The sequence below is a fragment of the Cladosporium halotolerans genome (assembly GCF_011745625.1).
Source record: "Cladosporium halotolerans strain TM138-S3 chromosome Unknown Sca5, whole genome shotgun sequence".
In the NCBI taxonomy this organism is placed as follows: Eukaryota; Fungi; Ascomycota; class Dothideomycetes; order Cladosporiales; family Cladosporiaceae; genus Cladosporium; species Cladosporium halotolerans.
In genome coordinates this window covers 707777-724879 of record NW_027191456.1, presented here as the reverse complement: position 1 = coordinate 724879, position 17103 = coordinate 707777, and the positions used below count along the sequence as shown (strand labels likewise).

The 17103-nt window shown below is 57.3% G+C and overlaps 6 protein-coding genes across 6 annotated transcripts; 4 read left to right on the top strand and 2 right to left on the bottom strand.

Annotated features, from left to right (window-relative positions):
* Positions 1 to 77: 77 nt before the first annotated feature.
* Positions 78 to 1685, bottom strand: WHR41_02162 (uncharacterized protein; the record flags this gene model as incomplete). Its single annotated transcript, XM_069370768.1, has 1 exon — positions 78 to 1685. The coding sequence occupies one exon, from the start codon at positions 1683 to 1685 to the stop codon at positions 78 to 80; it is 1608 nt and encodes a 535-aa protein (XP_069232227.1).
* Positions 1686 to 2197: 512 nt separating this feature from the next.
* Positions 2198 to 3532, bottom strand: WHR41_02161 (uncharacterized protein; the record flags this gene model as incomplete). Its single annotated transcript, XM_069370767.1, has 1 exon — positions 2198 to 3532. One exon carries the CDS (start codon positions 3530 to 3532, stop codon positions 2198 to 2200), a length of 1335 nt encoding a protein of 444 aa, XP_069232228.1.
* A 190-nt stretch (positions 3533 to 3722) lies between these two features.
* WHR41_02160 (uncharacterized protein) lies at positions 3723 to 4563 on the top strand. Its single transcript, XM_069370766.1, has 2 exons — positions 3723 to 3833; positions 3889 to 4563. The coding sequence occupies exons 1-2, from the start codon at positions 3746 to 3748 to the stop codon at positions 4170 to 4172; spliced, it is 372 nt and encodes a 123-aa protein (XP_069232229.1). The 5' UTR covers positions 3723 to 3745; the 3' UTR covers positions 4173 to 4563.
* A 3029-nt stretch (positions 4564 to 7592) lies between these two features.
* On the top strand, positions 7593 to 9030 carry WHR41_02159 (uncharacterized protein; the record flags this gene model as incomplete). The annotated part of the gene is made up of 2 exons (XM_069370765.1): positions 7593 to 8939; positions 8992 to 9030. The coding sequence occupies 2 exons, from the start codon at positions 7593 to 7595 to the stop codon at positions 9028 to 9030; spliced, it is 1386 nt and encodes a 461-aa protein (XP_069232507.1).
* A 568-nt stretch (positions 9031 to 9598) lies between these two features.
* Positions 9599 to 11016, top strand: WHR41_02158 (uncharacterized protein). The gene is made up of 2 exons (XM_069370764.1): positions 9599 to 9818; positions 9888 to 11016. The coding sequence occupies exons 1-2, from the start codon at positions 9699 to 9701 to the stop codon at positions 10713 to 10715; spliced, it is 948 nt and encodes a 315-aa protein (XP_069232506.1). The 5' UTR covers positions 9599 to 9698; the 3' UTR covers positions 10716 to 11016.
* Positions 11017 to 12001: 985 nt separating this feature from the next.
* WHR41_02157 (uncharacterized protein) lies at positions 12002 to 16651 on the top strand. Its single transcript, XM_069370763.1, has 3 exons — positions 12002 to 12548; positions 13232 to 13373; positions 13929 to 16651. Exons 1-3 carry the CDS (start codon positions 12457 to 12459, stop codon positions 15789 to 15791), a joined length of 2097 nt encoding a protein of 698 aa, XP_069232499.1. The 5' UTR covers positions 12002 to 12456; the 3' UTR covers positions 15792 to 16651.
* The last annotated feature ends 452 nt before the right edge of the window (positions 16652 to 17103 follow it).

The following is a 17103-nucleotide window of genomic DNA, read 5'->3' as shown; positions in this document are numbered from 1 at the left end:
TGAAGAAGGCGATGACCAACCCCCTGCTGGCCGAAACGCCTCTCAATCCTCCAGGCCACGACCTCCCTCAACCTTCATCACTTAACAATCCCCCTATCAAGCTGCGCAAGCAGCCCAAGCACATTCGCACCGGCCCCCTCATCATCATCGTCAGCGCCACGTCCCCGGCTCGTACTACGGCCGGCGCGCTTGACACCGCTTGGGGCCCGACGCTTCCTCTCCTCCTCACGCCTCGCCCGCGCCTCTTCCTCTTCCTGCTCCTCTTCGACGACCTTCTGCGCCCGCTCGTACGCCAGCATCGCCGCCTCGTCTTCCGGCCGCAGGTTCTCCGGGTGGCGGCCGAAATCGTCGTCCTCGTCCTCCTCATCCGACACGTACGGCGAGTCCAGCCCCTGCAGCTGCGGCGACTTGAGGACCCGCTCCTCTGTCAGCGTCATGTCGTCGTCCTCGCTGTCCGCGCTTGCGTCCGAGGGCCCTGAGGCAGCGGACGCCACCCGGCTCAGATTGCTCCCCTGCGCGCTCGCGCTGCCTCCGCTACCCCGGTGCCCGCGGTACCCGATCGCCTCTGCCACCCGCCTCGCTTCCGCGTCCGGGTCGTCGTCGCCCTGCAGCTTGCCGAGCACGCCCAGGTCGCTGCCCATGATGCTCATACGGTTACGCTCGTCGAGCAGATGCCCTCCACGACCACGCGGCGCGTCCTCCGACTTGTCGAGGATGTCCCTGTAGCTGCGGCGCGAGGGGTCCTGCAGGCGCTTGCGCTTCTTGCTCTCGCGCTTGCTGCTCGGGCGCACCACGATGACGGGCACCGGCGAGTACTGCAGGCAGTACTTGCTGACGCTGCCGGAGCTCAGCAGGCCCTGGTAGCCCGTCAGGCTGCGGCCTTTCGTGCCGACGATCAGCATGGCCGGCTCGTAGAGCTTGATCATCTTCTGGAAGGCCTCCTGCACCTTGCCGATGGCGAACTCGAGCACGAGGCTGATGGCGCGGTCCTCGGTGTTCTTGCGCTCGATCGCCTCCATGAACTTCTCCGCCTCGCGCCGGTAGCCGCGCTCGCCCAGCCCGCCGCTCCACCGCACCGCCTCGCGGCTGTCCTTCTCGACCACGCGCAGGCACACGATCTCGTCGCCGTCGTCGACCAGCTCGTCCACGAGCCACTCCAGCGCCGTGTCCGAGTATTCGTTCGCGTCCGTGCCGACGAGGAAGGTCCGGCTGCGCTTCGTGTACTCGTAGTCGCGGTGCTTGCGGCCGAGCGTGAGGCTGAACTCGCTGGCCTCCTTGTTCTTGAAGGTGTCGAAGCTGACGCTGGGCCGGAACTGCGCGGGCGGAGGAGGGGAGCTGAGGCGTCTTGCGCTGCTGCCGGTGATCGAGCCGGCTTTGCCTGTCGCTGCTGGGCGCGCGGAGCTGGAGCGCGAGCTGCCGAGTTTGTCTTTCGAGGAGCTGGGCACGAATTGCACGCTGGGCCGGCGGCCGGCGTCATCGCCGCCGGTGTTGTGGAGTGTGGGCCGTCGCCATGCTGGGATGAAGCTGTGCCTGTGGTGGTTGTGGCTGCTGGCGGTGCTGTTGTTGTCGTTGTCGAGGGCGAAGGCGGGGACGGTGCGGTCGGCGAGGGTGGTTGCGTTGGAGCGCGGGGAGTTGGCGGCTGAGCCTGCGAGCGGCGTGCTGAAGGGTGAGGGTGACGAGGTCATCGTTGTGGTTGTGTGTGCGCAGTGCGGCACTGTGGCTCGCGGGCAGTCGAGTTGTCTGGAACTGGGATGTCGCCTGCTTGTCGGTTACAGCAAGGCTGCGCCCCGCGCTTGGAGGTGTGGTTGGGAAGTTCGTCGCTACACCCCGCTGCACAGTCGAGCTCACAGAGAAGTTAGCACTATGGAAGAGCAGATAATTCGGCGGTGAGTGTTCTAGAGTACGGCAATTGCGGCGTGTGCGGCTCTTATGCGCACGTCAAGAGGTGACGAGACCTTCGACCGCAAAGGTCAATGCGCATGTGCCTAGCAGCGTAGGCCAAGTGGAGGTGGGGAAGGCTCATGGGTCTGGGCATCCGGTTCTTCGCGAGAGCATTCGCCGAATGGAAACGCAGGTATATTTCAACATAAAGACTTTTGATCATATGCAGCACGCTAAAGACTGCTCTACCATCTATCCCTACAAAATCAGACTAACTCGCTGGCTATGAAATGCAAATTCCACCAACGTCATTAATCTAAGCAAGAGTCTTGAGGTCGTTGTCACTGGCCTTGCCAGCGTCAACGAGCCTCTTCCTCTCGTCCTGGAAGACCTGCTTGATGGTCGTCTTGTCCTTGCCGTTGACGGCAGAGGCGAGAGTGGCGATTTCCTCGACCTCGAGCTTGAGGATGAGGGAGTCGACGTCGTTGAGGGCACCGTCGATCTGGGAGGCGGGGGCCTCGCCGTCGACGAAGTAGTTGGCGTCCTTGACGGCACCGCGGATGGTACGCTTGTTCTTCTTCGCAGCGTTCTTCGCGGCCTCCTTGGCCTTCTTGCCCTCCTCGCGGGCGGCCTTGTCGGCAGCCTCCTTCTCCTTGGCAGCAGCCTCAGCGTCGGCCTTCTTCTTCGCGGCCTCCTCCTTGGCGGCCTTCTCGGCGGCCTCCTTCTCCAGCTTCTTCTTGTTCTTTTCCTTGTTACCCTCCTGTCTGAACTTCTTCGGGCGCTCGTCAAGGGCCAGGCACTCGTCGATCAGCTGGCGCAGACGCTGGTTGTCCTCGGCCTTGCGCTTCTTGCGGTTGTTGTTGTTCTTGCGCTCAGTGTGTCTCTTCTGGTCACGGCTCTCGCCGTCGTCGGGCACGTCCTCGTCGAGGTACTCGAACGACCTCCACGAGTCCATGGAGTACCAGAAGTTGTAGAAAGTCTCGACCTCCTGCTTCGTGCTGTCGGCGTTACCGAGCTGCGGCACAGGCTGCTGCTTGGAGAAGCGGCCCTCGGCCTCGAAGACGGGAGCCCAGAGCTTGTAGAAGTTGCCAGCCTTCTTCTGGACGTCCTTCTTGCTGGGCGGGTCGACCTCGGCGGCCTCGTCCACACTGTCGTACTGCCTGCGCTTGACGGGGTCCTGGAGGATGTCGGTGGCACGCTGGATGCACTTGAAGAAGTTGTCGTTCTCGCTCTGGCCGCTGGCGGCGCGCTTGTCGGGGTGGTGGCGGAGGACCTTTTTCCTGTGCGCCTTCTTGATCTGGTCCTCGGTCGCGCGCCATCTGTAGCGGCTCAGGCCGAGGATGGCGTAGTGGTCCTGGCTCTTCCAGTCCTTGGCCTCGCGCTGGAGCATCATGGGGTCCTCATCCTCGCTGATCTCGCCCTCGTCCTCGTTCTCGGTCTTCTTGGCGGTGTTGGCGGCCTGGATGCGCTCGTCCTCACTGAAGGTGCGCTGGTGCCTCTTTCTGCGGGCGTGGGCGAGGAAGTGAGGGCCAACGGGCTCGATGGCACGGGGAGAGGCGGCGGAGAGGCCAGAGACGGACTTGAAGTCCTTCTCGGCGGTCCAGTCGCTGGGAAGCGACGGGAGGGTCGCGGAGAGCTGAATGGGAGCCATTGTGATTTGTATGGATGCAGTGAAGGAGAAGTAGGGCGAGTGAGGCTTAAGGCTTCGCTCGCCATCTTTTTCTGGCGGGCGGCTCGCCGCGCTTGCGCTAAAAAGGGTAAGCTAAACCTTATTTCCTGCAGGGCCAGGCCGGTACAGTAGAACTATGGAACTTCGACGGTGGCATAGATCATATGAACACACTGTTGATTTATTGCGCTCAACATGGCCTCCACGTTTGCAGTACTGGATAAGACCGCGGTGCGCGCGACATATCGGCAGCTCCTCCGCGCGACCTTCATCGCCTTCAAGGGTACATCCAACGCCGCTGTTCACATGAAAGACCATTGCTGACCACGCAACGACAGGCGACGTTGGCACTTTAGCAGCATCCCGATCATTCGCACGCGAGTCCTACGAGGCATCGCGAAATGTAGAGCCCGGAACCAAGGAGCAAGACGATGCCATCAAGCACGTCCAGTCCGTCACCAAGATCCTGCGAGAGAACGTCGTGCAAGGCCAGCACCAGGGCGACGGCGAGCACTACAAGCTGAACATCCACGAGCACACTGAGCGGGGAGACAACATGACGGCGAAGAAGATGCAGGGCAGCGTGAAGAGTTTCAAGGAGATCAAGGATGCGCAGTTCTAAGGGGAAGGTTAGGAAGTGTCGCACTGGAGAAAGACCGTGAGGGACGGAAGATACCCATGGATGGATAGAAAGAGCCTGGCTCGGTTTTGGAGGAGTCGCGAAAGGGACCGCACACTGCAGCTCTTGCGAAGTACCACGCTGGAAAGTCACATCACCGCGGGTACTTCACACCATCGCCACGCCGTTGCCACCAGGAAGTCCGCCGATATCGTCAGCGCACTGCTGTCTATGGGACAAAGAAGCATCGGGTTCAGCAGACTTGTACAATAGCAAAACACATGTAAGATGAGGTGGAGGAAAGGCACCATGTAATTGGATATAATTCTAACTGCTACTGACGTCCCCTGTCCGGAACTCCTGACACACCTTGGCAAACCGACACGATTAAGCGGTGGCGGTAGCACTGACCGAGCAGTAAGGAGTGGTATAGGTTGGCGTGGTCGAACCGGGGCACGACGTCCAGCAACCCGGCCCATACGTATTACCGCACTGGTCGAAGTAGTCCAAGCATACGAACTCGCAGGGGTTGTTTGAAGACGTAATACTCGAAGTGCAAGACGTCGTTGGGCAACCCGGGTCGGTGAAAGTGGGTGTCGGTAGGCCAGGGCACGCTGGGAAGCAGCCGCCGTAAGTCTGGCCGCAGGAGTTGACATTGTCGACGCACAGAGTAATGGTGCACGAACTGGTGGAAGTTCCGGTGGTGATTGATGATGGAGGAGGCGGGTCCGTAGGATCCGCTGTTGAGCAAGAGCTTGGGGTCACGGTCACTGGGCACTGTGTCTGATTGTCGGTCGTGTAAGGAAGTGGGGGAAGACAGAACGTCTGGGTGATTGTCGTTGCGCAACTGGCTGGCGGAGTGACTGGATCTACTGGAGTATCTGGTGTGTTGGTTGTCTTGGTGCAGCTGGTCGAGGGAGTGACTGGATCGACCGGCGTATCTGGTGTGGTCGTGGTTGTCTTTGTGCAGCTGGTCGATGGAGTCACTGGGTCGACTGGTAGACTTGGTGTGGTAGTCGGCGGGACTGGTTTCGTTGTTGGTGGGCAGCCTGGGTCAGCGAAAGACGGTGTTGTGTAACCGCTACAGGCGAGATAGCAGCCGCCGTAGGTCTGGCCACATGAGTTGATATGATCGGCACAGAGCGTGGAAGAGCAGGTCGAGGTGCAAGGCGTGGAGGACGAAGGCGCGTACGTGATAGTTGGACCGGCCAACGCAAGTGCCAAACTGGCGAAGATGATGACAACCGATTCGAGCATCTTGAATCGTTACGAGACGTGTTTTTGCCTTTAGTTCCGACCGATGATCAGAGTTGATCGCTTCGTTGGTCGTTCAACTTATATTCTGTCAATGTCACACAACCTGTTGCAGGATACGAGCTCGACTGATGGGGTGTTACAAGGTGGCTGAAGCGTGCATTCAGCTGGCCTGTTCCTGACCGCTCACTTGCACTATCATGCAAGGTAACGATTGCGCCACTAGTCAATCTTGTAGCTGCTCTGCACGCGGCATCAAAGTCTGCGGATGCGGTCATCATGAAAAGACGTTGGTGGCCGTTCTCAAGACCGGACCAACTAGTGGAAAGCGATCCTGCCAGGACCTAGCATGTATGCACCACAGAAAATGTTTACATTAAAAACCGCACGATAGCTGCGGTCATGGCCTGATCGAACGATAGGGGTAGCACATTCAAGACGCCACAGTAAGGTGCATCTCACCTCCCCTCAGCGTCGCTGTAGCACGTAGCATCGGCTGGCCGACACTGGAGAGTGCAAAGGCGGCGCGCATGGGAATGCAATCACAGCACGCTGACCCTGTGTATTGCAATCGTTACGCGGATGAGCATTTCTCCGGGTAAACTTTAGTTGCCATCGAGCCGCTGACTGCCATTCGACATACTATAGCGGCGGCGAGGTGAAATGCTGATGTAACGGTATTGCCGTCCGGCCCAAAGGTGACACAGCCGTAAGCAAGATGATTGCGACTGACGACTGGAGTCTCATCCGCTTTGCATACTAGGCCAGAAATAGTCGAATGCAGGTTTGGGAGGCTCAAAGCAGTCTGACCAACATGCATTCCATGCATCTCCATCGAACCAAGCAACCTTTCGCGGAACTCAAAGAGCGCTCGGCATGTCCAATCAATGCTGTACTTCGACGACATGTGTCACCTGGACACAATCTCCACCCGTTTGGATATTGTCAGATACTTCTCGAGAAGCCACGACAAGCTCTGGTGTTGAGACTTGTAAGACATCGATCACGCTTGAGTTGTGAGTTCGCATGGGCACCCAACGTGGCTTGTGCGAGCACTTCATATGAGCAAGGAGGATTAGGTTTCCTGGCTTGGTCGATAACGTTTTCCTACTTCGATTCTCTAACTGCTGCTCGTCCGGATGAAGGATATTCGCAGCTTGCGCTTCAGGTGACACAGTTCTCGGTTTCTCACAGCCGTCCGTCATCATAATCCCGAAATCTCAATTACCAGGCAATCTCTGACTGTCTGAGTCCATCCAATCAACCTTCATCTAACAAGTGTAGTGCTCCCATCTGAACAATTTCACTCTCAATGAAGCCGTTCGATCTTTCACCTCTCCTCGTATCCTTATGGAATGGCCTCTCAACGGCGGAGTCGTAGTTTATCTATCGTTGGGCGAGGGCCGCACCTCGCGCAATAGTGGTGAGAGCCTACCACATGCGTAGTGTTTAGGTGGATTCCTGGGAACATCCTGCTAGTAGATGAGGTTGCGGAGTGGCGCTGGGTGCAATGCCGCTCGATGAAGGTGTAGAGAGTGTGACCACATGCTCCAATGACGATCTGGTGTTGGCACATCGTTGCAATGTATTGCTGCTTCGGTGTGAGATTCTTTTGTTGAGAAAGTATAATGGAGAAACCTCTGGTCGGATGTTCTGGTAAGGGCCTTGGATCAAAGATTGAAAGGTGGTCGACAGACATCCCTTTTCGCGTCCCCCTTGTCTTGGTGTTCTGCTTCTCCACCAATTCATTTTGCAGTCACTCACCAATCCAGTATGTGTGTGAAAAGAATTGTTTCTGCGGAGAACAAAGCGGGTGAATGCTGACTTGTGTATCGCTCCTTCCTCCTTTCACGACTCAAACATCCGTGCTTTGTTGGCCAGGATTTCTTTGAGCACGTTCTCAACCACCAATGGCCTTACACACAACACCAATGGAGATTCTCGTCAGTTATCCACCAACTCTATGCATCATGAATGGCTCTGTGACGCTCTTTGAGCTCTGGTTGTCACAACACTGTCGAGCGCTCGACGTGACTATTTAGAGCACCATTCTGCTGCAGTCTGTCCGGATACAAACCACCAAGCTTTCGAAGCAGTCGAAGAATCAACTCAAAAGAATCAACAACTTCTTCGAAAAAGCATACAAGACCTCAAGAAAAAACCGTCCAGATGGGGGGTCCCAATCACGACTTCAGGCAGCTGGTGAGCATGCTCCTTGCTATGGCCACCATCTTTGCTTTTGTCATTCGCTACACTCGTCTTCTAGTTGGAATCTGGGCCAATCTCACCTACAAGGCATACCCTGTCGCTAAGGCTCCGAAGTTTGGCTCTCAGGACGTCACGGTCGTCGTTCCCACCACCTTCAAGACCCCGGATGAGCTTGTGCACTGCCTAAAGTGCATCAATGCTTGCTCACCAAAAGCGATCCTCATTGTAACGGCTAATAACAACGTTCCCCTGGTTCGGGAACTGGTCGGCCTCAACTCTTATAAGAACGTTCAGGTCCTTGGAGTCGAGAAGCTCAACAAGCGTACCCAGATGATCAAGGCTCTGAAGCAGGTGAGTACTGAGATTGTTGTATTCGCCGACGACGATGTCTTCTGGCCGGAGGGCTATCTGACCCAGCTCTTAGCTATCTTCGAAAATCCCAAGGTGGGCGCTGGTGGAACTCGTCAGAGGGTCCGTCGTTCGAAGTCTCCTGGCATCTGGCACTTCCTCGGCGTCAGCTACCTCGAGCGTCGTGTCTTCAACAACATCACAACCAACGCTGTCGATGGCTCGATATCCACTCTGTCTGGGCGCTCCGCGGCTTACCGCACAAGCATTCTCAAGTGCGAGAAGTTCTATCGCAACTTCATTCACGACACTTGGCTCGGCCGTCCGCTTAATACCGACGATGACAAGTTTTTGACAAGATTCCTTTACTCTTCCGGCTGGGAGATTGCCCTGCAAAGGTCCACGGTACTTGAAACCAGCTTGGAAGAGGGCCCTGCATTCTTGCACCAATGTCTTCGATGGGCTCGCGCCCACTGGCGTGGCAACTTCACCGTCATGACCAACGCAACTTATTGGCGCTCTATCAAGTTCGCCTGGGGAACCTATGTCATCTATCTTGGTCAGTTCCAGACTCCAGCTCTGTTTGTGGATGGCTGCTTAGGTGGCCTCCTCTACGCTTCTCTTCAGGGATGCTCTTCTGCTACACGCTACTGGTCACTGGTGGCGTTCGGCACTTGGCTTCTCTTCACCAAGATCGTCAAGCTGATCCCTCATTTCCTGAGATACCCGCAGGACATCATCTACCTGCCTGCCGCTATCCTTTTCGCTTATCTTCACGGCTTCCTCAACCTGTACGCGGTCTGCACGATGACCACGACTGTCTGGGGCAGCCAGAACCTGAGCAGCTTGGAGAAGGCAAAGGCTGTCGACGAGAGCGTAGTTCCGCTGCTCAAGAACACCATGGCTAAGGCCACTTTCTGTGAGCCGACTCCGGGCAAGATCATGGTTGGCAACGATTACGTGAGTGATTCTAACTCCAAGACTGGCTAGATGGATTCGCTGACCTTTCCAGTTCTCCGCAAGTCTCGCACCATCAGACTGGGAAGTCTGAGCATTCAAGAGGCTCGGGAAAGGCCACCAAAACCTGTTCGCCGACTTCTGTATTGTATAGAAATTAGCATGTTCATTGGCGTTTGCAATTGATTTTTGGCTTCTTCGCAACATTTGATTCTTTATTTTCCACTCTTCATCCTTCCCGAAAATGTGACTGGTACTCCAGCGTATATCGTTATGAGATCGCTCTCTCGACAACTAACAGCAATGACAGCTGATCTAATTTTTCTAAGATCTCGCGAGAAACGTTGTCGGATGCGGCGCGGAATGATGAGCCCCGGTCGTCTCTCCCGTCCATAGCGCTTCTGGAACTGTGTTGAGATACGGTCGTGCACTGCAGGAAGCATGCTGGGAATGACCTGCAGTACATTGGAATTTGAGAGCAGCGAGCTTTCCATAGGGTAGCTATCACGCAAACAAACATTCTTCTTTCTTCGCCGAGTTGTCAAGGATGAACTGTACCCGACGTCGCCTGTCGTCGGTAATCACCCTTGAAAGCTGCCGAGGCAAAGTTGACACCCCGGCCCCAGATCAACACCTCTCCCCGCGTCTCGCATCTGCTCATGAACTCTGACCTGAACATATATTCCTATCTACTATTTGTATCTGCACACTGTCTTCATATTTTCAATCAATCTATAAATCACTCATAGGACACGAGAGAAAATGGCGGCACCTGGAGCTGGTCACGAATATCCACCTGAAGCCGTCAGCTGGCTAAAGCGAGACGTGCTACTGTTCGCCACGAGCATTGGAGCCACAGTCGACGAGCTTCACTTCCTCTATGTAAGCCGCAATTGCTAATGCAGACAAACCAACACACCATTAGCAAATGACCTCTAACACACCACCCAGGAACTCCACCCCAACTTCGCCGCCTTCCCCACCTACCCCATCATCCTGCCCTTCAAAAAGACGACCCAAGAAGTAATCGACTTCTACGCCGCGCAATCCGCCTCCGACGCCGGCATCCCCGGCGTCCCCGCGCTGGACTCCAAACGCGTCGTCGACGGCGAGCGCTCCATGACCTTCCTCAAACCCATCCCGACCTCCTCCGAAGGCCGCCGCTTCGAGCTGCGCCGCCGCATCCTCGGCGTCTACGACAAAGGCAAGCCCGGCACCGTCATGGAGACGCAGATGGACCTCGTCGACGCCGCGAGCGGCGAAACGTACGCCAAAATCACCGGCTCCGCCTTCTTCGTCGGCCAGGGCGGCTGGGGCGGCCCCAAGGGCCCCAAGGCGCAGAACTTCCCGCCCCCCGAGGGCAAGAAGCCCGACGCTGTGTACGAGCACCAGACGAGCGCCGAGACGCCGCACCTGTACCGGCTGAACGGCGACTACAACCCGCTGCACGCGACGCCGGAGCCCGGGGCGGCGATGGGGTTCGGCGGCGCGATTCTGCACGGGCTGTACTCGTGGAACTCGACGGCGATGGGGTTGCTGAAGTTGTTGGGCGGCAGCGAGCCGGGGAATCTGAGGGAGTTTGCGGCGCGGTTTGCGTCGCCGGTTAAGCCGGGGGATTGTTTGGTGACGCAGATTTGGAGGACTGGGAAGAGGGATGGGGAAGAGTGGGAGGAGGTGAGGTTTGTGACGAGCGTTAAGGGCGGGAAGGTTTGTTTGAGCAATGGGAGGGCGAAGATGAGGGTTGTGGGGCAGAGGAAGACGGTGGGGAGTAAATTGTAGATGGGAGGGTATGATGCTGTAGAATGCGTGTAGTACTTGCATTGAGGGCTATCCAAAAAATGCTGTGGTTTCGGTGACTGCATTGCTGTTCAAGACCCTCCATCTGTGGGATGCAGAACGGCAGGAGCATCAAGCTGTGGTGGTGGCTCGTGATATCAAGCGACATGTACAGAGCAGGTCTGATTACTGAATCGATCAATGGGTATTGTAGTCATTTGTTCGTTTTCGCCCATGAGTCGTCAGTCCTGTATTTAGCAACCAAGGATTTGAGAATTGAATTGATGTGTCGTCTTTGCTGTGTCAAGCCTTAGCCAAGATTCCCGAATGTGCTATAGAGTCGGCAAATGCTTCTCGATTGCAAACGCCGCTGACGCTGACCACGGAACCCGGCCAGCGTTCCTATTGACATTGACGTTGTTCAAGACTTTTACCCGAGGTCTGGAGCTGCTGCAGCCTGCAGCTACAGTGGGATATGCCCGCATTTCTGGCCAAAACAGGCGAGCCAGTAGAATCGAATGAGATTTGTACCACCTCGGGTTGTCAGGGAGCTTTGGTGATGATCGGCAGCCGGTGCGATGCGGTGAGAGACGGCGGCTTGATCGTGAGCCCAATAGAATGCTCTTCCGACAGACGTCGATGCACCTCGTCGCTTGCAACAGTATTCTCTTATGCTGGAGGGATGCACTGCCAGCTAGATCAACCCGTCGGAAGATGCGCCATCGCCGCGGCTATATTGTGATGCATATTTGACGGTACCTGAGCATAATAGGCGTTTTTGCATGCAGAACAGCGAGATGTGAGCGCATGTTTTGTCGACACGGCGTAGCCTCCGAGATTGCGGTACCGGGCAGGGTTTGAGGGCTGGATCTCACCCTAGGTAGCCATTTCTGACTCGTTCCCATTGGCATCCTTCCGGGCGGGTTTTGCAAAATAAGCAGCCTTCCCTCAGCCCTGGTGCTCTGCATTCTTTCAGCCGCCGCGATGCTCGGCTGCTCGTGCGGATGTGCAGTAGACTACAGTAGGGGACCGTCTTCGTTAGACCCTGCCGGCTGCGCCGTCGCCCACAACAATCTGCATTGCAGACGCCAATGCAGGCCTTGCATGGCCTCACCAGCTCGCCAATCTGGCTCTCGCGGCTTTCCTCTTTGAACGCAGCTCTCGGCTCAGGTCAGTGCAACGCGGGCTGCACGTGTGAATCGTAAATCGAGGTCGATGAGGTCATCCCGCTGGTGCGCGCCTTGACCTCTGCGCAGACCTGGCCTGCCTCCCTCTCCTCCGCAGAAACGCAATCGCCAATCACCATCGTGCCAGCCTCGAACTCTGTATAGGTCGGTGCTTACGACATTGTCTGCAGCCGCTTCTGCTCCATCGCGTCCATCACCGGCTGCCTCCATCGCCACCGCACGCAACCTCAACCGTGGCTACCACTTCGCTCCGTCACCCCTCGACCGGCAAGGTGGACTACCGCCTGGACACCACGCAGCCGGAGAGGAAGCGGCGTCTGGACTCGCGCGATCCGCCTCTACCACCACCTCGCCCACCCGGCCGCCGCCCCGGCCACGTCTCCACGAAGTCCGCCAGCGCCATACCGACGCTCTCGACCATCAACATCGTGCCATTCGCCCCCAGCCCGCTCGGCAGCCCGACGTCGTCCAGGACGGCCACCTCCTCCAGGCGCCCGAGTGCCGCCAGCGTTCGCAGCACACGGAGCTGGTTAGGCAGACCGACTACTGCCAGCACCATGGCTAGCCCTTACGACGGGTCCGGGCACGCCCACTTGAACCCCAACACGGCCGCAGACCTGCTGCGGCAGGCCATGTCCGGCTCGCAAAGGTACGTCCTGCTTTCACATGTTTCGTTTGCGTTATCTGCTCTGCCCTTTACCCGCCTGTGTGCGTTTCAGCGCGGCACCACCCCTGCCGGCAATTCACGTGCTTGCGCGGCGCTGCTGGGAAGGCTGCGCGGTTCTGCCGCCTTTCTTCGCCTGTTCTTCTCCGCGCGGCACAGCACAGGGCAGCACAGGGCGGCGCAGGCAGGCCGCCAGCACGCACCGCCACCCGCGCGGTGAGCCTCGAAAATTGGGCGGCCTCAGGCTCGCCACAGCGCACAACCAGCAGCAGCGCAGCGTCTGCCGCGATGCGACACCGTCGGCGTTGGGGATTGCTCGAAAACACCGGCGCGGCCTGCGCACACGGCCATTCGCGCTCCAGCATGTGCGCGTGGGGCGCGCTCGAGCTAGCATTTGCCCTCTTCCGCGTTTTTCTCTCGCGCCCGCTCGGCCACGCCTCGGTCCGACCGCCCCAAGAGATTCGCTGGCGTCGCTGCGCTGCTCACAGCGCCCCGCGACGCTCCAATTGGGCTCCCGCTGCCAAATCCCACCCGCCTCACCTCGCTGCTCCGTTCGCCCCCAAGACACCACAGGTGCCACCGCGTTTCTGCTTGTTTTGTTGCCTGCATTAGCACCGCTCCCCTGTCGCACCCGCCATGCCTTCCGCTGACTCGCACGCCTCCCACAGCAGCCGCCAGCCGCCCGAGGACGACGTCCAAGATCACATCGGCTCTGGCGCTTCGACTCCACCCGGCGGTACTGCCACGCCACGGCCTGATCTCCACAATGACAAACGGGTCCCGGCCCTACCAAACAACTACTTTGTGCAGGTTCGTGATTTTTCGTCTGCCCCTAGCATGTCTTCCGCACCCGCACCTTCCACGTCCACACCCCAGGACACTAGCATGGCCCTTCCCGAGCACACATCGCAGGACCTGCCCGCCCTCTCCTCGCCCGTCGCAAAGGCAAGTCCTGAGGACCAACTCTGCGAGTCCCCACCACTCCTACCGCACGAAATGCCGCACTCGGACAAGCCCACACCCACAACTGCTATGCCTACCCCGCCGGACTCGAAGGACCCCTCCCTTCACATGACCAGCAATGAGAACTCTCGCACCCCTAGCATGACTGAGCAGACCCCCCCACAAGAAGATGCTGCCGAGGAGAGCAGCTCACGGCCTCGCCCTCCAATGCCGCTCCGCCGGGACACTGTATCGGACGCTCTCTCCAGCATAGTTACCAAGCCTGCGGTCACTGGTCACATCTCAAACCCTGCATCCGACCCCTCCACGCCTGCCGAAGCCACATTCACCGCCGCCGCCCGCGCACCTAGCACATCTGAAGAGAAGAAAGAGCTAACAGAAGGCGCTGAGCGCCGTGATCAGAACACACCCCCTCTCACTCCTCGATCCGGCTCGCACGAGAGTAGAAGAGGTGAGGATGCAAAGCCCGTCCGGACTGGTTCGGATTCACAGGAGGTCGTCGTTGCACAGCAGAAAGGACAGCTTGAAGTCGTCGTCGAGGAAGGTCGCGGTCTGAAGCCCAGCATCCAGCCCTACGTCGTCTGCGTTTTCCAACAGAGTGAGGATGTCTCCAGCGGAGCTGCGAAAGAAGATGAAATGGACACCGCCGTCGACGGCAACTCAAATTCTGGTGATGAGAACCTGGCAAGGGGTGTTGCTATGCGCCGGATAGGAAGTGGCTCTGGCACACCTCGCCCCATCCCCGGTATGCCGAGTCGACAGACCAGCTCAACCAACATTGCCGACCTCAAGCGAGCAAGCAAGAACGAGCAGACCACCAACCCCAACTGGAAACATACTGCACAGTTTGATGTTGTCGGTGAACAGAACGAGCTCGACGTTTCGGTTTACGACAACGTGAACAACGAGGCTTTCCTTGGACACGTCAGAATCCCTATCAACCTCGAGGATTACGAGCACCAGCATGAGGGCTGGTACAAGCTCCAAGGAGACGACCAGCATGAGGGACACATTTCTGGAGAGATTCGCGTGAGGATCGCCTTTCACAGCACTGGCAAGAAGACCTTTGGACCCGATGATTTCGAAGTCCTCAAGTTGATCGGTAAAGGTACTTTCGGCCAGGTCTTCCAGGTGAGAAAGAGGGACACCAAACGCATCTACGCCATGAAGGTACTTTCGAAGAAGGTTATCGTGCAAAAGAAGGAAATCCAGCATACCATCGGCGAGCGCAACATTCTCGTGCGCACGGCATCCACCGAGTCTCCATTCATCGTTGGCCTTAAGTTCTCTTTCCAGACAACAGCGGATCTCTACCTTGTGACAGACTACATGTCTGGTGGTGAGCTTTTCTGGCACCTGCAAAAGGAAGGCAGGTTCCTTGAAGATCGCGCCAAGTTCTATATTGCTGAGCTTATTCTCGCTCTCCGCCATCTGCACCAGCACGACATTGTGTACCGTGACCTGAAGCCTGAGAACATCCTCCTGGACGCCAATGGACACATCGCACTTTGCGATTTCGGCCTCTCAAAGGCCAACCTGGCCAAGGACGACGTCACCAACACTTTCTGCGGCACGACTGAGTACCTGGCTCCTGAAGTGCTTCTGGATGAGGCTGGCTACACAAAGATGGTCGATTTCTGGTCCCTTGGTGTGCTTGTCTTCGAGATGTGCTGTGGTTGGTCGCCCTTCTACGCCGAGGACACCCAGCAGATGTATAAGAATATCGCCTTTGGCAAGGTCCGCTTCCCGCGGGACGCTCTTTCGAACGAGGGTCGCAACTTCGTCAAGGGTCTGCTGAACCGTAACCCGGCACACCGTCTGGGTGCAAAGGGCGACGCGGAGGAGCTGATGGCCCACCCCTTCTTCAACGACGTTGACTGGAACAGACTCAGCAAGAAGATGGTCTCCCCTCCCTTCAAGCCTAAACTGAAGGGCGAGCTTGACACCAGCAACTTCGACCCCGAGTTCACCAACGCCCTCAGCGACGGCAACCCCTCCTCCCTGAACGCGCGCGCTGCCGCCCTCGCTAGCGGCGTGGACACCAACAGCACCCCGCTCAGCCCTACCATGCAGAACCAATTCAAGGGCTTCACCTTCGTCGACGAGAGCACCCTCGAGCAGCAGTACGCCGACCGCACGGACCTGGACAGCCCCGTCGAGGAGAAGTCCGGTTTCATCAACGCCAAGAGCGGCGACCGCATGAGTGGCGTCGAGCAGACGCATCACGACGGCGATTTCAACCACGGCATGCTCGAGGACATCTAGGACGGCCCACGTCACCGGCGTCGTTCCTTTTTCTCGAGCCCCGTAGCCCCAGCGGCCCTCCAGAAGCTGCCGCCGGTGGCTACCGCATGAAGCTTACGAACAAAGATACAATTTCCATCCATGCATTGGGTCCGGCGCAACTGGGAAAAGAACAGACATTTCAGCACGCGAAAATGGAGAGGCGAAAAGGAGGCCGGTTCCGACGGCGACACAGCATCGTCTCCGCCCGAGCGCCAGCGCTGCCCTGTACGTGCCGTTCTCGTTTTGCTTTGCTTTGCCTTCGCTTTGCCGTCACGCTTGCTTGTTCCCTGTACAGAAATGAAATCTCGGGAGCGAAGAAGCCAGCCGGACAGACGGGCGGACGGGCGGACGGACGAAGGGGAAGAAGGTTCGAATCTGGAAAGGTCTAAAACACGGCAGGGAGGTCGGAACGAACGGATCGGGGAAATCATTCGCGCACAGCGGTGTTTCTTATTGATGGCATTCCTTTTCCATTTTTGCTCTGCGGTCATTCAAGCCTTCGGCACGGCGTTCACGGTGTTCGAAGAGTGTGTTCTTCTTCTGCTTTTATGTTAATCTAATGAGCTGGGTTCGGATCGTTCTGATTGAAACTTCGTTCCTGATCGTTCCCACTTCCATTCGATGAGAAATGGACAGGCGGCGTGGCCTCGGTTTAGTTTACACAATGCGAGGGACTTTTGGTTCCTCTTGAGATTTTGCTTCTGATTCTTTCCATGCATCCAGGTCCAGCACAGACGGCTAGTAGCGTTGCAAGTGCTGTAGGAGGAGGATTTGCTGCTTTGCGAGTGGGTAGACTGCCGGATATGAGGCAGAATGACAGTTTTGTTTTTACTTGAAGATGATGACATTTCTCAATGTTGACGTTATTTCGTCCTCAGATGTGCATGGGTTCGGTCGAAGAGGAGGCTTCTAGAGGGAGGCGTGAAGTTCGCTTGGCGGATAAGTGAAGTGAAGTCAAACGACCCATTGGGAGACACCGCTCCGTTCGAGTTGACACCTGAGGCTCGCAAGTGAAGTGGGGGGTTTGATTGGGCACGGATGAGCATTAAATTGCGCAGGCAAGTGAAGTCGAGACATTTGAGAGGAGACACCGCTTTGTTTGCTGACCGATTTCTTTTTGGACAATTCGAGTCCGCCATGGAATGAAAAGGTAGCCGTGATCGCTCCTTCCCAGGACGGTGAATGCTGGAAATAATAAAATGCGGTGTCTCGTTAGTGAATACCCAGTCATGCGCCGTGACTTTCGGAGAGCGAGAGGCGAGCGCATTGTCGTCCTTCACTAACAACGGCA